This window comes from Ascaphus truei, chromosome 6 (assembly GCF_040206685.1).
Source record: "Ascaphus truei isolate aAscTru1 chromosome 6, aAscTru1.hap1, whole genome shotgun sequence".
Classification (NCBI taxonomy): domain Eukaryota; kingdom Metazoa; phylum Chordata; class Amphibia; order Anura; family Ascaphidae; genus Ascaphus; species Ascaphus truei.
In genome coordinates, this window is record NC_134488.1 from 60,140,287 (window position 1) to 60,163,251 (window position 22,965).

Sequence of the window (22,965 nt, forward strand, 5' to 3'; positions counted from 1 at the left end):
TGAAGAGGAACTTTATAACGTGTGTTGAGGACTGAGTCCATTTTCTATTTTCAATTTATCATCATTGAAGAAAAGACTATTTCCATCCCATTCACCACCATATCCTTTATGGACTTAGATATTTTATTCCATTGTTTATCACATAATTACTGTATATTTAATATCACTTATATGCGCCAGGTTTATTTCTATATTTGTATTTTTATGTTGTTTTTGGGCATTATTTGAGATAGTTTCCACATTAGAATACCGGGCAGCTTTTTTGTGCACTGCACCATTATTTATTAGGTCTAGCGCTTGTTATAGTACCACTTGTTTTTGTATATAATGTAGCATCCTTGGTCACATTTGTTGCATTGAATCATATACACCACATTCCTGGATGTCCAGCAGTATGATCCTTTAACGTTGAATGTTCCATTGTTGTGACTGGCTGTGGGATCTTGGCATATATGTTTGCAGAGTTTGCAACGTGTGTTGTTGCACGGTTTTGTGCCATTATCATTGGCTTTAAGTTCATTATGAAGTTTTCTGTTGACTAATTTCTGTTTGAGGTTTGGTGGTTGCCGGAACGCAAGAATGGGAGGTTTGGGAAAGATTTCTTTTAATGTCACATCCTCTGCCAGCATGGGTTGCAGATCTTTGATTATTTTTTGTAATCCCTCTAGTGTAGGGTTGTATGTGGCCACTAGTGGTATGCGTGTGGCAGGTTCTTTCTGTCTGTATTGTAGCAGGTGTTCTCGTGGGGCTTTTAATGCAGATGTAATAGTTCTGGCAATAGTCTTTGGCTTGTATCCCTTCTGTCTGAACGATTCGGTCAAGGTTGTGCGATGTCTGCTTCTGTCTTCAGTGTCAGGGCATATGCAGTGGTATCTTATAGCCTGGCTGTGTATAATGCTTTGTTTTGTATGAGTGGGATGGAAGCTGGAGTTGTGGAGGTAACTGCATCTGTCAGTAGGTTTCTTGTATACAGATGTGTGTAGTTTGCCATTTTTCAGTGTTACTGTAGTATCTAGAAAGTTTACTGGGTTTGCAGAATAATCCATTTTGAGTTTAATTGATGGATGGAATGAGTTCAGGGACTCGTGGAATTGTTTTAGGTTTTCTTCACCCTCTGTCCATATTATAAACAGGTCATCCATGTAACTGTAATATTTGTAAGGTTTGTGGAGGCATGTAGTTAGGAATCTATGTTCAAGATTTGCCATGAAAAGATTGGCATATTGCGGTGCCATCTTGGTACCCATTGCAGTCCCCATTCGTTGTAGGTACATTTCCTTGTTGAAGCTGAAGTAGTTTTGTGTGAGGGTGTATTCTATCAGTTTGGTAATTATATCAGCGCTGTATTTCTGGTCCAGGGCAGATGTAAGGAATTGCAAGCATGCCTCAATACCATCCTTGTGGGGGATGTTGCTGTAAAAAGATTCTACATCCATGGTAACTAGCAGTGTGTTGGATGGTAGTTGGTTGATGTTGTTACGGTTATTGAGAAAATCTGTGGTATGTTGTATGAAGCTGTTGGTGCTTGTGACTAAAGGTTTGAGGATATTCTCCACTAACCCTGATATTTGTCAGTGAGTGTATCCATACCTGTTATAATTGGTCTGCCGGGGTTTCCTGGTTTGTGGATTTTGGGAAGCATGTAGAAGATCCCAACTCCTGGGTTGTCCGGTATTAGTTGCTTTAATTGTGGTTGTAGGTGGTTAGGGAAAGATTTGATGAGATTCATGAGTTGCTTTGTATATTCCTGGGCTGAATCGTGGGTGAGTTTCTTGTAGTAGGTGTCTGTGAGTTGTCTATTGCCTTCTTCTATGTATTTATTTGTGTTCATAAGCACCACTGCGCCTCCTTTATCTGCTGGTTTGATGGTGATGTTGTGGTTGTTTCGCAGTTCCTTGATTGCAGATCTCTCCATGGGGGATAGGTTGTACATTGGTTTTTTTCTGCTGTGCTGATGCTAGTGAGGAAACTCACGATCTGAAGCTCTGTATTTAGCCGTCTAGTTTGACGTTGCGTCCTGTTGGTGGTGTGAAATAGGTGTTCTTCTTGTTGTTGTACTTCGTCATTATGGGGTTGCTCTCTTTTTTGTGGAAATATTCTTTCAGTCGTAGGCTCCTGAAGAATTCTTCTAGGTCTGAGTATAATTGGATTTGGTCCAGTTTAGTGGTGGGACAGAATGTTAGTCCCTAAGAGAGGACTGAAATCTCAGGTTTTGAGAGTTTATAATCAGACCGGTTTATAACTCTCTGGCAGACTGTTTGTTCTTCTGGGTTGAGGGTGTGTATCTGTCTTGAAAAGTCAATTGGAGTTTCTAGTTCTAAGTAGTTGTCCTGATTTTTGTTGGTTTAAAATACCTTATGTTGTGTCCATGGTCTGCAGTCATACTGAGAGAGGAGTTGTAGTTTCTTCTGTTTCTTCTTCTTTAAGTTCCACTGTAGATTCTTGTGCAGAGTTTGAATATCTTTTTCCAGTTTGTTGGTATTTGCACTGTGTATATATATATGTATGAATCACAAATAGAAAGCGTGGGCTCCTTAGCGTAATACTGTAAAATAAGGTTTATTGGTGAAAGGATAAAAAATGCAACTCACAAAGGTCGCTTGAAATTGCGCAAGGTAAAGCAGGGGCGTAGGTAGATGTAGAAGCTATGATGTGCGTTGGAACAGGGTCCTCGTGGACCTGCTGCTGACATAGTTCCGCTTCCGGGTGCCGGTCGACAAAGTTCCCCCTGGAATAGATACTGCAGACTCTTAAGGTTCCAATGCACCACTGTTCCTGGCTTAATGGAATGGCACCCTGCAAACAGACCTCAGGCAAGGACACACCCTACGCGTCTCGTCACGTAAAGTGACTTCATCAGGGGTTGGATTATGCAAAGCACTAATGGCCTTTTTATAGTCCACAGTCAATAATCAAATGTTAACCAATAATAGATTGGTGATCTGAAATTGGGTTGCTTGTAAAACATGGCATACATTGGACAGGGGATACAACATAAAAAAAACCCATAAAGGCAGAGCAGAGGCATTAAAACAATATTGATAAAAATGATGAACAAGTTAAAAAAAAAAAACATGCTATAGTAGTGTACAATAGTAATGGATAATGTAGACACCGACCATGAATAATAAAACATGAATATTACATGAAAAAGCATTAAATGGATGAAAGAATAACTTAGTCTAAAGTTAAAAATTAGCTGATAACTAAATATGCTCATAGGGAGGAAACAAATATACTCAAATGTCATAAAATATATAACCAAATTGAGAGGGAAACATAGTGTAAAAAATATATATATATCTCCTATAAGATATGAATAACGAATATGAACCAGCGCCTTAGAATTGGTCCATAAAGAATGTCCAAAAATATCTTCAAGGTATTGGAATAAACTTTGATTAGAAGTCTTGCACCTCTGGGCCAACTTGTTGGATCCACGAAGATACGTCCCGTAATATGTGGGATTTAAAAACAGAAGAAAATCATAGTGTACAGTATACTGCTGACACAACAAAAAAGACACAAAACAAATAAACTTAGACAAACTCACAAAACAACCACAAAACACAAACAACAAATGAATAAAAATAAATATAAAAGAAAAAACGGCTGAAAAACAGTTAAGCTAATTTATTTTAAAAGATTAAAAAGTCAATAAAATACTACAAAATAGAGAAGCGTGATGCATTACGTTTTATCTGGTGATTAGCCACTAATGCATCACCTTCTCTAATTTAGTTAGTCCCTCTCTAGTGTGTGTCCTTTGGTATATACTGTACTATCCGCCTCAATTGAGTTACAGCATATGATAGGCCTTACTGTTTTTTAATCATTGTTGTTGTACATATATGTAAATGTTTTTTATTTTGTTCTCATATTGCTACAGTATATCGATTTATTGGCATTAATTGTCTTGTTTTATTAAATTGTTCATATTTTTAATTACTACTGGTCATTTGCGCTCTTTTCTTTTGTTACACATGTTATTTTGGATTAGGTTTATCCTTACGAGATCAGCATTTACCCTTTAGCTTTAGTTAATGCATTTATTTGAAATTGTCATTTTTTTGTTTATTGCGTTCATTTTTCACTCTACTCTTTACGTATTTTTCAGTACTCTAAGTTGAGCGCTGGTATATTTCTTTTTTATATATATCTATATATATATACCGTATAGCTCAACCACCTTATGATGCTGTGCTTGGGGTCGCCTTAGAAATAATGTACAATTTTATGCATTGTACAATAAAGTATTTAAGATACCAATAATCGTGTTGTAAAGTATTCATAAATATGAAAATTGGGAGCCATGCTTGCATCACGTTGCAAATTCGCATTGTAGCAAATCGCATTATAACGAGGTTGATATATATATATACACACACACGCACATATATACACACACATGTATACACCGGAAATAGCCGTGTTTGTCCAGTTGCATTTGGACTAACAATTTATGTCATAGGACTTAAATTGTTAGTCCAAATGAAAAAGGTATCACCTAATAATGAAGAACATACATATATATATATTTATAAACATATATATAAGATATATATATATATATATATATATATATATATATATATCCATCCACAAGCCCACAACAAAGTACTGATCTTGGTCCCTGGATTGTTGGGGGGGGGGGGGGGGGGAATATTATATATGCCTTATTTATATATACACACATACATTTATAAAACACATATGAATATAATATGTTTGTGTATTCGTGTGTAATTTACTTCTGAACATAGAAATGGGACTGCACATTCTGAGGCCACTCTCATGCTTCTATTGCAGAAAGTGAGTCTGCTGGCGCAAGCTCAGAACAGCTGCCAGCTTTATTGTAAAGAAACACCAAGGAGTCTGGAGCAGCAACTTCAAGAGCACAGGTGAGCACAGTGACGCAGCCGTGGGGCAGACAGCAGCTAACATGGGCATTACTGCTTGCAGGCCAGAGGGAGGGCTCCAAATCAGCTCTGCTTGCTTCCTCTCCCCTTGTCCCTTAAATCCTGCTGCTTGGAGGGGTGCATCATGTACAGCAGGGGTGCGCAAACTTCTTGAGCTGCGCCCCCCCTGCCCGGGAGCCGCAGCGTTCTTGCTCCTCCTCTCCAAAGACTCGGGGTCAAATGACGTCGCGGGTTACGTGACCCTGCCTCGTCATTTGACGCGTTGCCATGGCGATGCACGGCGTCACCTGACACACACACACCCCACGTTGCCATGGCGACGCGTCGCCGAAGAACTGGCAGAGAACAGGAAAGTGAGATACAGAGGCCACACGCCTCCCCCGGCATTTAATTTAAATGCCGTGGGGAAAAGCGCAGGGCCTCTGTAACCGCCACGCCCCCCTGGAAATACTTGCGCGCCCCCCAGTTTGCACACTGCTGATGTACAGCACAGATCATTACCCAGAGAGGCTTATGTCAAGTTAAACTTGGCTTCGTGTTTGGATGCTGCCTAAGGAGCGAGAAAGTGTGATATATCCCATTGTAAAGCATTACATCTCTTAAAGGTGCAGTTCCCCCTGCATGTTTATTTCACCATACAGTACTTAGATTGTAAGCTCTTCGGGGCAGGGACTCCTTTTTCCTAATGTCTACTTGTATGAATTATGCGCTTATTCCTGTTATGTCACGTGTGTTACTGCTGTACAACGCTATGTACATGGATGGCGCTATATAAATAAAGATATACATACTGTACATACATAGATACTATGCAAAAGGACAGGCCTCCAAAGGGACCAGATCGGAAAACATTTCGTAGTAGAAGGATCACAAGCGTATTTAATTAAATTATAGAATTTATTTTAAAATTCCTATATATTGACATCTTGCAAGAATTTATAACATCTGTTCCACATATATTTACATTACCTTAACTTACAGGTGAGTTTCAGTGAGTAAAAATGCACTTATCTGCCTAAGCTGCTGTAATAGTGTGAAGTTAGCAGGAGCAGAGAGTCCAAGGGCCTAAGGGCTGCCAGTAAGGTGTCTGATTGTCCACTCTATTTTTTTACGCTGCTTACTTACTTACTTTTACTTTAAACGTGGATTTTATTCCTAAAAATTGAGGTAATATGGTAATATTGACCCTCTCAATAATGGGCATCGGAATAATTGGTATCACTCCTTCTGTTCGTAAATGATCTGTAGATACAGGTGAAAACTGTTTGTACTGCGCTGGTCTATGTGTTTTCCCTTGTACATGTTGTAAAACTCTGAGAGAGCCCCTTAGACCAGGGGTGCGCAAACTTGGGGGCGTAGGAGTTTCTTGGGGGGCGTAGCGGTAACAAAGGCTTCGCGCTTCCCCGAAGGCATTTAAATTACATGCTGGGGAACCGCGTGAGGCCTCTGTAACTTTACTTACCTTGGCTTCCAGCGACACGTCTCCATGGCAACCCGGCGGCAGGGTCATGTGACGTCCCGTTGCCATGCCAATGAGACCTCTCATGACCCTGCGGCGGCGTTTGACGCCCGAGACAGGCGGGGGGGGGGGGGCACAAGCAGGTAGGAGAGCAGGCAGAGGGGCGCAGACTGAAACGTTTGCACACCCCTTCCTTAAGCAATTTAAACATAGACAATATTTAGCATTCTTGGTATTTGAATAGGTTGCTCACAATCCATTTTGTGCGTACTTGCTGGCTTAACCCTTTGGTGCCCAAGGCCATAGCATTGTCATGGGGTCTGGCACTCCAGGGCCCCCGGTGACGTAGTAGCTACGTCATAAACAAATAGCTGTTTTTTGTAGGGGAGATTTGCATCCAGCACTTCAGTGGAGCGCAGAACAGGAAGAGGAGGGGCAGTCACGTGAGGGTGAGTGCTGGAGGGGCAGTAGCACTCCGGCAATCAAAGGGTCAAGGGCAAGTCTTCATGGGTGGAAAATGTCTGCAGATAAGAGACACTTCTAGTCTATGACAGGTTTCAAATACAAGTCGGTTTTAAAGTTTACCCTAACATCAAGGCAGTCCGTTATAATCTTACTTACATCAGCTGTAAATGTATTCATCACAAGGACTGAAATGATGTCATTCTTGAATTCATCACAGGTCAGCGGGCATTTTTCTGCCCCGAAATGTTAAATAATCCAATGATTTGTTTATTAAAATGTGATTTTGAAGCAAATGCTGCAGGCTTTGGATCTTGTTAAATAAAATTGAGCTACAGCCAGAAAAATAAAGTTATTAATCTTTAAAAAAAAAAAAAAAAAATGTAAAATAAGAGTAGGTGCACCCTATAAAGGCCGACGGCAGCCTATACAATGTTAAGTATTTTTTTTGGGGTTTTTTTTAAGTTCATTTTTATTTAAGCTTATTAAATGTAATAAAAGATTTATAGCAACAGAAGCTGCCATGTGGTCACTTTGGGGATGTCATTGATGGCACTGGAAGTTTCAGGTATTGTAGACATGTGTAGTTTCATATAAAGTTCAACTCTATAGAGGACAGGAAGATATATTGCAACTAAATCATTTAGCAGCAAGGATACTTCTAACACTGGGACACATCAGTATTAAAGAGACTCAACCTCAAATGAATACATACATTCCTCTTATCAAAAAACCCTACCACTGTTACCAAATAGTCCCTGTCCTAAGAGGTGTCATACATGACATCACAGGAAACAACAGAGAGCTGCAAGACCCTGGACATGGTAGCACACGGAGAAAACAATAAAGTCGATAGCTTGGGATGATTTGGCTTCATTGATTTATTGATATAAAATAATTGAATTCTATATACCCTGCATGATAACATTGTTGATTGGAACCACTGGCCTGGCTAGCAGTTTGCAAATACATGTGTAGTGAAACATTCCTTTAGGTTGCGCAGGAATTGTGTGTTGTTGACCTATACGAATTCTGAATGGGGATGAAATAACCCACAGCTTGGTATAACTTGAAGGCTAAGCATATATGGTTTAGACAAAGTCTCAGTAGAGTTCATTTGAACTTGTAATAGTCATGCGTGTCTAGACATCCCAGTGGCTTAGCGAAATGAGGCACCTAGGGCATATCATATCATATGGCATATATTAGGCTAGGTGTATTGTGTCCCACGTGCACAGGAAAGGAACTTGTATAGTCCTGTTATTAACTACATTAATTAAGACGTGTTATCCACTTGCAGTTTTTACTAAATAAGAGTGCAGATTTTGGAAACCTCACCTAGCTCAGTAATTACATGGGTACATATCAGAACTCACAAGGGCAGACGATCAGAGAGCGTCCAGCATTCTTTTCATCTCCTTTGATTTGCTACACATGATTCAATTTGATTTCCTCCTTATACTCACACAATGAAGACCCACCTTGAGCACTGTGTTCAGTTCTGGAGACCATATCTGCAGCATTACTTATATACATACATTAGGGATTGTGCAAAGAGGGGCTACTAAAATGGTGCATGCTCTGTATCGTAAAACTCTAGAGGAAAGACTAAAGGATGACGCTGGATAATAGAGACTTTCAAATATGTAAAGGGTTTCAACAAGGTAAAGGAGGGAAGCATATGTCGGAGAAAGAGGTGCAAGAACCAGAGGTCATGTTCTGACGCTGGAGGGTGGGAGGCTCAAGGGAAATATGAGGAAGTACTTAATGGAAAGGTCCTGGGTGTTTTTTTATGACATAAAGTAAAAGTATCAAACTGTCTCCAAAAAAGACTGTGTGGTAAAAAAAAAATATGATAAAATCATATAATAAAACAACAAATAGGAGAAAAAAAAGAACACGACAGTGGATACAAAATTAACATGTAGCTGAAACAGTGGTGGTTCAATCAGATAAAGCACAGTAAATATATGTAAGTGCCCTTACCGGATAAAAATGAAATAACTGTTTATCTGTGTTTGAACTTCAGTAATCGGATGTTGTAACCGATGGTAGTGTCTCCGTCTCACCGCATGATGACATACAGTACTGTAGATTAAGCGTCCAAAGAAAGGGCAGCTCCAACCCAAACGTGGCTGGGCTCTCACTGCACGGAGGTGTGCTGGAGGACAAAGGGATACCTTGTGATGAATGAGCAATCAGGCAGAGACTCAAACATAGGCAGTATGGTGAAATGTTTGAAAAACGAACTGCGCCTGCAGATGCACAGAAGGGGAAGATAGCTTGTGTGCTGGCTGGCATTCTGAATGGAATGAATGATCCAAGTCGACCCTATGCGTTTCATCACGTGACAAGATCATGGTATCGCCACGCAATGAAATGCGTCGGGTTAACTTGGAAGCCTTCATTCGAGTACACCGGTGCAGATTCACCATGCTCCGTTATGGGTTAACACACCCCATCCATTGACTTGAATGATCGGAACGGGTACATTAACCCGGGGGGGCTCAACTTCAGACCCTCCAACAGGTCAGGTTTTAAGGATATCCCTGCTTCAGCACAGGTGGCTTTGACTGAGCCACTGATTGAGCAATCTGTACTGAAGCAGGGACTGATTGAGCCACCTGTGCTGAAACAGGGATATCCCCAATACCTGGCCTGTTGTGGGGTCTTAATGACCCCTGCATTAACTGGCAACAGAGATTGATGAATGGGCGCCTTAGTGAGATCTGGTTACCGTTTTGCTTCTGAGTTATTGTGTGTTGCATTCCAAATAGTTATATGCTGAAGTCTGTTTCCGAGCCCCCATTATGATAATAGTAGCTAATGCTGCAGATGATCTGTGACAGTAACTTCTTCTTGGCATTCAGCGCTATGATCTTTGTATCCCAAGATGCCGCTACTGTCATGAACCCAAATGTTATCACTTTGCAAATAATAACTTTGGTGTCATTCCAACAGGCTGCACCAGAAGCGTCTCTTCCTCCAGAAGCAACCTCAGCTGCAGGCTTACTTCAACCAGATGCAGATAGCTGAAAGCTCTTACCCAATGCAGGGGCAGCAGCTCCCACTGTCGCACCAGGACACGCAGCAGACACAGTTCACCTTGTCCCAGCCACTCAGCCCCGTCATGGAACCGGCTTCGGATGAAATGCAATATGACCCATTCTTAAGTCAGTATCACAAACTGCAGTCCCAGCAGATGCAAAGTCTGGCACAGCCTAGCCAGCCACAAGTAGCACCCCAGGTGCATATGCAGCAGCCACCTTTACCATACCCTTATCAGACCTGTGAATTACCAGGTATGCCATCTCATGAGCCAGAATACCCAAACCAATGCCAGTATTCTATGGACCCAAGTCAACAAGGTGGTATACTCTTGCACGAAAACCAGGGTAGCCCAGTGGGCCATGACCCACAGTCAACGTATGAGACATTGGCTCTCCCCGAGCTCTTTGACTGTGAGATGATGGAGACCGTTGACTCCCAACACAGTGGCTACGTCCTAGTCAATTAACCATTGCACAGGCGTCTCGTCTGTTCGCATACATAAGGCAAGGTGGGAGGAATAAAGGAAGAGAGTGTGAATTTTCAGTTATTTTTTTCTTTTGTTCCAACCCTAATGAGAAAAAAAAAATTCATTGCTTATTTTCCTACCCTGACCTGGTTCTTGGTGTGAAATTCAGCTTATAGGACCAAGCTCCGTTCCTGGTGACTGAGTTTCCAATATTTTTCATGTTCTTGGTCCCAGAATCTTGGTGACAGGAGATGTTCAGTCTAGTAGAGGTTAAATCTTAAGGAGTTGTCAAGTGGATCTCCTAGTCCACAAGAAGACACTGGATTTGTAATGAATGCTAAAAAAAATGACTTACCAGTTTAAACCATGTAGATCCTTCAAGATTCTGCAGGGTGGAGCTCATGTGTAATAAATTGACATTAAAAGCAATATCGTTTTTGGGGAACTTTGTAAAGTGATCCCAAAATTGAATGCAAAGACTTCTTGGACAATGGATTTCAGGAAACATTCTTTGATTTGCTTGTCTCTAAGCTACTGACGGAGGCAACAAGCACCTTGCAAGAGAATATGGGCAAGTGAAGAACTTCATCCAGTTACTAGATTTCTACACTGCTGTTTCTCTGGTACACACGGACTAGCAGTCTTTGTAATGGCGGAAAGGTTTCATATGTTGACCTAACGAAAATACTTAGTTGAGAGAGCTGATTTTGCTTTCAAGTCCTGTATTATCTGGAGGAACTAATACTTCTTCTTATATTCCATGGAAGTCCTTTCAGATCTTTTTGGAAACACAATAGGAAATTTTGACCACATGAGATGGTACAGGACATGGAATGACTATTCTCATAATGTCACCATTGGCTTCTTGTTGGAGACAAAATATATTTTGTCTCTGGAGATGCCACCTTTGTTTGAAGACACTTTTTAAGACGAAGATGAAGAAATAATAATACTGACTGTGTTTTGAAGTCACAGTAATACTGTATGTTGCTGTTTGTTGAAGAAGCTTTGTACATTTGGTAAACTATTTAGGTTTTAGAGTCAGGAAAACACAAAATGAGCTACAAAAAAAATAGCGTGTGAAGTGTGGTAGTTCTGTGCCTTTTTGGGTTCTTTTTCATACTAGATTATACTTTTTTTTTTTTTCAGTTGATAAACAAGTTACCATACCCCATTTATATAAATGCTACATCCAAAGTCAATTCAGAGTTTGTGTGTATGTATACGTGTTCCACCGTGTGGAATACAAACATTGTTTAATTAATTCAATGTTTTGATTGCTCATATGTAGAAAAAAATGTTCTAAAAAAGTATTATAGCAATATTTAATTCTATTTAATGTCATGAACTGTTGATATATTAACCATGGCAACAGATGTTCACACAATGACAAAGCTAAAGTGAGGGAGTTATAGTGCATATGTGCATATACTCGTGAATCACACAAGGTTAGTATACTAAACAGCATAAGGGGCTCTAGGTAAGGTAGTTACCTATACTCCGTATATCCAACGACTATTACTCATTCACAATGTGTTGCACTTTCTAAAAAAAGCAAGACTTAAAATAGCCATAATTTGATAGAAAATTCCATTACATACCGGATTGTCTGGAAAGAACAGGCAGTAGTATTATTGAATACATCCCTTTATCTTGGAACGTGTGGGTTAGAATAAAGTGGCCATCTGTGTTAATTAATTCTGACATGGGAAACACCAGTACACTACAAGGTTGACCTACATTGGCTGGATTCCAGGCATTCAGTGCCCACTTGTGAACCCCTAATTGGCAAAGCTTGAAGATATATCAGGACATCTATTTGCCAGCCTGACTCCATGTCACCAAGAGATCTTTATCCTGTCCTTTTTTTAATTTTTGAAGTGAAACTTTCATAGCTGACAGTAGCTCATTGGAAAATCTCATAGGGTAAAATGGGTTGAGTTGTGACTTCCTATGAAACAGAAGTAGTATACTGCGCATGTGCAGGCTGGAGCAGCAGAAGGGGGCACAAGTTCTCTGCACAGACCTCAGACTCTCGCTCTCCTCTGCGATCCTGAGAAGGGAGGGAGCAGGGCAGCTTCCTCCATCCTGATTGGCTGCATTATACAGTAGCAGCCAATCAGGAGGCGGTAGCAGGAGCCTGGGTGTGGGGCCAAAGAGCGCACAAAAAGCATGGAGCAGAGAGAGGTGAGACTGTCCTGTGTCTCTGGTATTTGTTGTTTTTCTTTTCTCTGGCTGACCTGTGGGGGTGAGAATGACAGGGAGGGGGTTGTGAGAGGATGCAAATATGCACACACACATATATATATATATATATATATATATATTATAATGTGTGTATGTATGTATATATATATATATATATATATACATACACATGCACGTTCTAAGTGACACTGCTTTGCCTCTTGTCACATACAATATATTTTGTTTTGTTTTTTATCATTTTGCATGGATGAAAGACTTTAGAGAGTGATAAAATACAAAGAAGTTTCACTTCGTATGCTTGTGCTCTGCACACACCCCTTTTTTTAAAATAATTTTTTTAACACAACACTCTACATTCTGGTTATTGATAAACCGGTAATTCAATGGAAAATGTAAACTTGCTAAATTGTACCTAAACTACAGGCTCATGATGACATGGAGTTATGTTGGAAATAGAGAGGTCATACTGTATCATCTAAGCTCTTAGCCTGAGTGAGGAATAGCTATACACAGCAATGTACTGCTTGACCAAGACTATCCATGAAATCAAGGTGTCTTGGAATCCTCCAATGATGGAGATTCAACCACTTGACTAGGTAATACAGTATGTCCAACTAATTAACTACTTTTATCATTAAAGCAGTCATCCTTACATTGAACACCCTTATTGTGGGTGTATTCTGAATCGGATGTCCTCCTAGTGTGATGGGATTTCGGTCCCATAGTTCACTTATTGACTGGCTCGACCCCAGTTGACAGTTGGAGGTCATTTAAAGCTTCATGTTAAATGTGTTTTCAAGTTTTCCCTGGTTTTGATGATGCTTAATTTAACTTCGTGGTCAATGAAGCAACTTGCAGTTTGTCCTGATTTTAAGATCAATTTCCAAACTGGCTCCATTTCTTAATGAGACCGGAATCAAGTTATGGTTTTCCCATTCTCCATTCAGATACAGAACTACTATGAACCACAATGCACTGGAATAAAAGAGAAAACCAGGACTGGATCAGTCTCATGATGACATGGAGGCAGGTTGGCAGTAAGACAAAATAGAGTAACCTATCTTAAGAAACTGAAAAGGCACGGGGAGTGGAATAAAACAGTTGTCCAGTTTCTTCTGAATATTCTCCAAACATGAACAAATGTAATTTTCGCAAACATTAGAGAGCGCGTTTGACACCAACTTTCATGAAATATTAGCGAATAAAATGTTGCCAAATTTTAGCAACGTTTGTCAAAATTAGCATGTTAATTCAAAATGTTTGCACCTTTTGATTGTAAGGCTGCGCTTATAGTGACGGCGACATCGCATCAAAATAAATGCATTGCCGTCATCGCGTGCGCTTATAGTAGGCGCGGCGCGACAGAGCGACGGCATGGTTGCGATCGCTGGAAGTCATCTTAATTAGATTTTTCCAGCAACCCTAGCCTGACGTCGCTGTCGCCGGCACTATAAGCGCAGCCTAAGTCGACAAAAAGTCCTTGCAAATTTCTTTTAAAGGATGCATGGGAACTTTTGCAAAGAAAGCATGAAGATTGACACGCACCTTACTTGTTATTTACTAAAAATTGTCCTAGTTGTTTGCACCAAGGATATATGTCCAAATCTGCAGAAGGCACAACCGGTTCCTATACAAACTTTAAAAAGGGCACAAAATGCCAATTTCACTTATGTTATTTCCCATTGCAACTGACTAAAGGCCACAGCATAATAATGTAAACTATTTTTGCAACTTTCCATTACATGTAAATGACCAAAATAGGGGGGTGGGGGGGAAGGGTGCAAATTTGGGTACCTTTCCCAACAAAAAAATTATGAACGATTTATACTGTAGTAAATCCAGGCAAGTTTTTTTTTACTTATTAAGATAGGCGTGCCGATGCTTTTAGTATTTGTCAAAACCAGGGCAAAAGTTCAAATTAAAATATATGGTAAACCTCTTTGTCTCTACAATCCCCTTTTTCAATATTTCTAACCCTGATTCTCAAAAGGTCTGTACTGTATTTAAGCTCTAAAAACGGGAAAGGGGCAAAAGCTTTTAAAATTAAACCATTTCTTTCCCAAGGGAAATTTAACCATAAACTGGTTATTAATAAAATACTGGGACTTTTGGGTAACAATAGTTTATAAAACAGTGTTTTTTGTTTTCCTAGCCCTTTTTGCTTTCTGTAAAGGCAAATTTCATGGCAATTTCAGCCTAAATTAGAGTTAGGGAATTTCCTATCAAAATGTAGGATCCTGTTGACTACACTTGAATGCTGATGATATTTTTTCTAGTAGGATTTTCAAATTATTTAGAATTGTTTTCTCGAGGGTGAGGGTGGGGGGGGGAGCAGCAGGAGAAAAATTCACCCATCTTTAATCCTGTATTACAAATTTTCTGCTGAATGTATGTGTAGTGTTTAGATTTACAAGTAATGTATTTCCAATCCCAATCCCCCACCCGCATCGCATTTAGAATTGAGTTCATGCCTTGCTCCCTTATTCAAAACACTTTATAAAAAGTTCCCGAAGAAGAGGTTTTCAATATTATTCTTTTGTTTGGGTTCTGTTGTTTTACTACCAATTCCTGTAATCCATCCCGGGGACCGTGTTTTTCAGGGCTCGGTATCTCAGGACAGGAAAATAGGACAAAGATACAAAATTAAAAGGGTGAGGTCAACAGGTGCTGAAGGAAAAAAATTATTGTATTTTTCCCTTGTGCAGAAAAGGTTGCTGCTTTAAATCTTAATATAGATAAGAACTGAGACTCCAATTAGCAGCGACCATGTGATCCTATAAGTAATAGGTTTAACCACACTTGGATTTATAAATCTCATTGGATTTAGGGTCATTTTACTAAATGGTGCTACTTCACAAGACACCCTCCAGCGCCAGAAGCATGGGGAGGGCACCGGAAACAACTGTCTCAGGCCCGGCGATTGAAATCGGAAGTCGCGCCCGGCCGGAAAATCGGGACCAACTTCCGTTATCAGTCGCCTGGGCCCCCACCTCACCGCTGACAGGTACAGAGGGCTCCCTCTCCATCATTCAAGTGAAGGTGCCTGGCAGTAAGGGGTCATCCGGCGCCAGGAGGTGCATTCTAGAATAGCCACACTTAGTAAACATGACCCTTGATGTATAAGGGCACCATCATTACCTTGTATACGGAAAGTTAATGGCAAAAACCAGAGCTGGCTGAGCCTGCACAAGGAGGCAGTGCAGTATCTAAATCAGGTAAGGGGCCATGTTTAAAACTCCCAATCACTTGACTGCAAAACCCCATTGACAGTACACATTCACAGACATAGGAAAACACTGGGAATTCATAAGTAAAGGCAATAAATGGTATGTTTTATTGATTATTATTTTTTCAATTTTTTTTTTAACTTCTCCACTGTCAAATGGCAAAGAGGTTAATAGAATATTAGGAACTGATGCATCAGCCACGTTCTTGTCATTAAAAATCGGTCATGTAGAATCTGTTTTTTTTAGGGGTATGCTGTACTGGATTTTAGCTTCTGCCTAGTACGTTAAAACATCCTAATTAGTCAGGCGACTGTTTTGCTCTCAACGCACAAGGGACATTGTCAATTACAGTTTGTCTACATTATTGGAGCAGAAATGGATAATGTGGTTTGCGTAATAATAATAAAAAAAGTTTCAGTACAAGTCTGGTGTTTTATTTTATGCGCGGCGTGTGGTCGAGGCTCATGCTGTTAGCAGGCATCAAGTCACTGATTTTATGCGAGTCCCGCTGATTTGGAGTCAGTCCCGCTGATTTGGGAGTACAAATGCAGCAGCACTCCAAAAGTAAAGTGATCAAAGCAGCCTAGTTTGCGGGTCACAATATTGGCTAAACTATGCGAGTCATAAACTGTGGTTTGAATCACTTTGTGTTTGGAATGCTCGTGCCTTTGTATGTTCATATGCGATGGGTTGAAAGGTATGTGTCCCTGAGGTCTCTGGAAGGTAAGCAGAGGCATGTGTCCCTGATGTCTCTAAGAGGGTAGGAGATGTATGTGTTCCTGATGTCTCTGGGAGAGAGTGAGAGCAATATATCCCTGATGTCTCTGGGAGGAGGTGATCTGTAGGTGTCAAATGTCTTTATAGTAGAAGGGATTAACTGTGTATTAATGATGTCTCTGTGGCAGAATGTGGTTAAAGTTGCGTGTCCCTGAAATCTGTGTGTCTATAGGAGTGGTGTGTCTGGGGTAAGACATAGGAGAAATGTGTCTGGGAGGGTATGAGAGGTATGTGTCTGTTATTTTATATCTCTTGGAGGAGGTGAGAACTATGTGTTCCTAGTGTCATTTTTGGAGGAGGTGGTCAGGGGTATGTGTTCCTAATGTTTCAATGAGAGGGTGTGATGTGTGTCCCCAATGTGAATTGGAAGGGAATGGTCAGTATGTGTCAATGATGTCTGTGTGGCAGAGTGATGAAAGGTACAGTATGTGTTCCTGATGTGTGTGTGTAAAGGGGGAGTGATTTGCTTGTGTCCTTGTAACGTAACACATGAGGTTTGTATCTCTGGGAGGATGTTTGAGGTATATGGCCCTAATATACCTCACCGAAAGTTATGTGTGTTCCTGATGTCTCTGGGAGGTGGGAAGTATGATTCCTGATGTCTCTGGAAAGAGGTGAGTCATGTGTCCCTGATGTCTGGAAGGAGGTGAGTCATGTGTCCCTGATATGCCTCACCAAGAAGTACGTGTCCCTGATGTCTCTGGGAGGAGGCGAGTCGTGTCCCTGATATGCCTCACCAAGAGGCACGTGTCCCTGATGTCTCTGGGAGGAGGCAAGTCGTGTCCCTGATATGCCTCACCAAGAGGCACGTGTCCCTGATGTCTCTGGGAGGAGGTGAGTCGTGTCCCTGATGTCTCTGGGAGGAGGTGAGTCGTGTCCCTGATGTCTCTGGGAGGAGGTGAGTCATGTGTCCCTGATATGCCTCACCAAGAGGTACGTGTCCCTGATGTCTCTGGGAGGAGGCGAGTCGTGTCCCTGATATACAAAAAAACAAGAAACACAGCGCACAACGCTCATAGTGCATTAAATGATATCTTTAGTAACCAAAATAAGAAGGTAAGTATTGTGCGTACATAAAACAAAATTTAAACAAGCATTTCAGGGTTATTGTTACCCAAGCACCAACGGACGCCTGTGATGGTCTCGTGGCTCTCTCCTTCTTACTCCAACAACCTCGATGTAGGGCCTGGAAAATCTCCACTCCAAACGCTGGTGTTTTGGCCTCTCGCCTTAGGGAAAGGCTAGTGCAGCTTCAGCAGTCCAGAAAAAGACCTCCGCTTATATGCGTTGTGCCCGTCACTGCATAAATCTCGTGTATAACGGAGCAGCGGAGTACACGCGGTTTTGCGTCCTGGTCGAGAGCTTCTTCCGGGTCTGTGACGTCACAAGATCGCGAGACTTCGTCGCAAGTCTGCAGGACACCGGATCAGTTCTCTGGGAGTGCTGGGATGTAGAGGGTTTGCAAATGTCATCAATCCTACGCGTTTCGAAACCACAGAGGGTCTCTTCATCAGGGATATGTCCCTGATATGCCTCACCAAGAGGCACGTGTCCCTGATGCAGATGTGCGAACTTGCCTAAATGCACTTTGCCTATACAGTATGTGCCTTGTATTTTCGCCTTCAAATTTCTAACAGAGGTAAAAAGATAGACATTTGCAAACTTAGGCAAAAGGTTTACACGTCTAATCATTAGCCAAAGAGAACAATTTCTAGGAAGGGTTAAAATTACACAAACTCAGGGAAGCATAATCAGTGGTTGAATTTTTAAAATATATATATATGAGTTTAAAAAATAAAAATTGAATCACACATTTAATCCACTAATTTAGTTTCATGTCACTTGGGACTCCCGATTAATGGCATCCAAATGCCTCCTCCTGACAAAGCCAGTTAACCTACTAACCTACCACATAGCTTGGAAGGACACAGTAAAACATGATTAGGAAATAAAGAGGTAAAGGTATTTTCGAGATAAAGAAATGTTTTTTGAACCACCTCAGTGGGACCTTTAAAAGGTCTAAAACTCTGCCCTTGATGTATTTATTATTTGACTGTTCCGGACACCCGGCTCCTACTGGGTTTCTTATTAATAATGCAGAGTCTGGTTTATTTTCGTTGCAAGCCTGGTCAGTGGATAAGATTCCTTCATTGACGTCAGTAGTGTTAATAATACCCTCAACCCTTATAATCACCTAAATATGGTTAAGAGATAGAAATCTTTACATCTGCATTACACAGCACACATAACAATCCTTTTTAATACACTCTGCTTAGTGAGTGTGATAGAACAAAGGGATTTGTGTGAGTGTGTGAATATATATACACACATCATACAGTATATAGTAGTAGCCCAAATTGTGAAAACGTAGCTTTTTCCACGTTTCATGCTAATGTTATACTATTTAATTGGCACAAATGAATGCTGTTGAACAGAATAAGGATTTAATCGGCATTTAAACATAAAAAGAGAATTTAACAAACATTTACATATTATAAAACAATATTTGCACATTAAAACCTACACATCTTTAGTGTTTGGTTGGAAATCCCTTTGCCTTCAACACAGCATTGCATCTTCTGAGCATTGAATAAGCCAAGTTGTGCAGTTCCTGTGGTGTTATAATATGGAACCAGCCCTTGATAATTACATCTATTAATTCTCTCGTTCCTGGGATTATTCTGTCTCGCTTTAATCTTGACGAGAGGTTCTCGATGGGGTAAAGGTCTAGATTATTTCCTGGCCAATCAAGTACACAAACTATCTTTTCCACAAAACATTTACATGTTCATTTAGCTGTATGGCAAGAAGCCTGCTGGGAAAAAATATTCAGTGTCATTATTACCAGGACATAGATCACTCACTGAAGAAACAAATTGGGGTTCCAAGATTGAATCAATGTATTTTTGGGCTGTTTGGGTCTCATCCATAACATGTATGCACCCAACAGCATGACTTGCCATGCAGCCCCACATCATAACCCTCACTGGATGCTTCATTGTTGCTGTGGTACACTCTGGGAGTAAGTCTTCTCTTCGTCATCAAATATGGCACAAACCATCACATACAAAAAGGTATATTTTGGTTTCATCACTCCATATGACTTTTTCCTAATCTTGTACTGTCCAATTGAGATGCTCCTTGGCCCACAGAACTTAATTTTTCATTGTTGCCGGTTCAACTGTGAGGAATAGCTTGGATATCGTGTGATGATCTTGTCCTATTTTCTAGGCACAGTCACTTTATCCTTCTGTCATCTTGTGGAGTTGTGCACTTTTTCTTCCTCTGCCTTGTTTTATAAGCACTGTCTAGTATTTATTTATATAATGTTTTACCAGGAAGTAATACATTGAGAGTTATCTCTCGTTTTCAAGTATGTCCTGGACATAGTTAATGACAAATAATACATGGTTACAAATACAGTTACATCAATGAACAGGGTATACATTATATACAATACATTGCATGCACAGCTAGAGTAGATGTATATTATAGGCGTATGTAACAGTTATAGACCAGATTAAAATGTGGGACAGCCTTAGTTTTGAAAGAACTTAAACTGGTGGTGGATGTGAGAGTCTTTGGTAGGTTGTTCCAGTTTTGGGGTGCACGGTAAGAGAAGGAGGAGCGGCCGGATACGTTGTTGGGCCTTGGGACCATGAACAGTCTTTTGGAGTCAGATCTCAGATGATAAGTGCTGCATGTGGTACGGGTGAGGAGCTTGTTCAGATAGATGGGTAGCTTGCCCAGAAAGTATTTGAAGGCAAGACAGGAAAGGTGAACTTTGCGCCTAGACTCGAGTAATGACCAATCTAGTTCTTTGAGCATTTCGCAGTGATGTGTGTTGTAGTTGCATTGGAGAACGAAACGACAGATTGAATTGTAGAGGGTGTCAAGTTTGCTAAGGTGGATTTGGGGTGCCGAGCCATATACTATGTCTCCATAGTCAATAATTGGCATTAGCATCTGCTGTGCGATACGCTTTTTGACCAGCAGGCATAGGGAAGATTTGTTCCTGTAAAGTACACCTAGTTTGGCATAGGTTTTGGATGTCAGGGTATCAATATGCATTCCGAATGTTAAGTGGGAGTCAAATCATATGCCCAGGTATTTAAAACTAGTAACAGGAGTTAGGGTGGTGTTACCGATGGTTCTGATCTGGAGCTCAGTCACTGGAACATTTAAAAATTTAGTCTTGGTCCCAAATACCATTGTTACAGTCTTGTCAGTGTTTAAAAACAGTTTGTTTTGTGAAATCCAGTTTTCGAGTCTCAAAAACTCAGACTGAAGTATGTGTTCAAGGTCAGAGAGGCTATGGCTGTGCGCATATAGGATTGTGTCATCTGCATACATGTGTATTGAAGCTTCCTTGCAAGCTGTGGGAAGATCATTGATGAACACTGAGAAGAGTAGGGGCCCCAGAAAAGAAAATAACAAAATAAAGTGCGCAACTCAAAAACAACCCAATTGTGTTAGAAGATCAATATCAAAAATAATACCACTACTTGGTGTGAACCCTCCTTAATAAATTACTCAAACAATGGTTTCAAGCACAACCCTACTGTGGAAGTGACAAAAAATTATTTAAAACCATACATAACCGTTGGTGTGTTGCGTATGCTGCTACAGTGACAGAGTGGCTCAGCACTCCCAAGAACTAGAGACAAAAGACAAAAAACAAGCGCAAAACGCAAATCGTGAAGTATATCAAAATCAGTTTTAGTGTTAAAAAAGGTTAAGTATTCTGCGTACATCAAAATAATAGAACATAAGCGTTTCGTGTATCAATACACAAGTTACCACACAGCTGGCATCATAGTTGACGATAGAAGGAGTTTCCCCAGGTAACTGAATCTCAGCACTCTCCAGATGTCATCTGATTTCGTGGCTGTGGCTGACGAACCACAGCCACGAAATCAGATGACATCTGGAGAGTGCTGAGATCCAGTTACCTGGGGAAACTCCTTCTATTGTCAACTATGATGCCAGCTGTGTGGTAACTTGTGTATTGATACACGAAACGCTTATGTTCTATTATTTTCATGTATGCAGAATACTTACCCTTTTTTAACACTAAAACTGATTTTGATATACTTCACAATTTGCGTTTTGCGCTTGTTTTTTGTCTTTTGGCTCCAGAACAGAGCCTATCGGGAGGCCACAGGTGATATCCAAGGGGTTGGAGTTAGAGCCTGAGATAGACACATGTTGGGATCTACCTGATAGGTAGGACTGAAACCAGTTTAAAGCATGCTGCCCTATTCCAGAGCTCTGGTGTTTGTTAAGCAGGATAGCATGATCAACAGTATCAAAAGCCTTTGCAAAATCTAGGAATATTGCACCAGTGAGTTGACCCTGTTCCATTCCACACTGGATTTCATTGCAAACTTTTAGCAGGGTAGTTACGGTAGAGTGTTTGGGGCGAAAGCCAGATTGGAATTGGCTAGGGAAATGTGTCTTGGTATAGTAATCGCTTAATTGGGAGTGGACAAATTTTTCCATGACTTTGGATAGGATTGGGAGAAGTGAGATTGGCCTGTAGTTTGAGACAGTGTTTTTATCCCCACTTTTGAAGATTGGGACAACTCTGACAGTTTTCCAGGTCTTAGGGATATGTCCTACAGACAGGATAGAGTTGACTATGGAAGCAATTGGTTTGGAAATTGCTGGGGCACCAAGTCTTAGGAACCTAGATTGTAGTAAGTCAGGTCCACATTGGCTGCTTAGGTTTAATTTGAGGAGCGCTTGTGTAATCTCCTCTTCGGATACTGGGCCAAATTGAAAATTGTGTGCAGTGTTGGGGGGGGGGGGGGGCTATATGGGTACTCCCAGGATGAGATTCAAGTTTGTGGTTTGGGTTGCGTTTCGCTAATAAGTTAGTAGCACACCCCAGAAAGTAATCAATGAATGCATTTGCAATGTCAGTGGAGTTTGTCAGAGTAATAACCCCCTTAGTGGTCTTCAACATTTTTAACAGGCTTCTAAACTTCACTTTTCGTTACTTCACCACCAATCATTCTAGCAATTTCTTCGTAAGTGTATCCACACGGTCTTTGTTACCTTGCCGTCCAATCTTTTCTCTTAACAGGAGCCATTTGCAAGTAACTAATACACCAGCATAATACAGCATTTTCTGAATAGAAAAATTAAGTATTGAGAAATAATACTATAATTTACAACAAAATTGACTACTGCACTATATCCTACTCAAAATGGCCATAAAACATTGAAATTTAGTGTTTCTGTAATGTCCAATTTAAGCACCTGCAATGCTATTGGCTAAATAAACAAAATTTCTGATTGGCTGGAATTTATATTATCTGAATCCTATTAACTGGATGATGGTACCTGGACCGCCACTACATGCCAAAGGCACCCGCAGCCGTCCTAGCTCTT

The 22,965-nt window shown here is 40.6% G+C and overlaps 1 protein-coding gene across 1 annotated transcript in view; it reads left to right on the forward strand.

Annotated features, from left to right (window-relative positions):
• SIK2 (salt inducible kinase 2) overlaps window positions 1–16,215 on the forward strand; it is a 163,768-nt gene extending 147,553 nt beyond the window's left edge. Inside the window, exons 14-15 of the mRNA XM_075604404.1 lie at window positions 4,810–4,901; window positions 9,802–16,215. Coding sequence (XP_075460519.1) covers window positions 4,810–4,901; window positions 9,802–10,357 — 648 coding nt within the window. The 3' untranslated portion in view covers window positions 10,358–16,215. The remainder of the gene's footprint in view (window positions 1–4,809; window positions 4,902–9,801) is intronic.
• The last annotated feature ends 6,750 nt before the right edge of the window (window positions 16,216–22,965 follow it).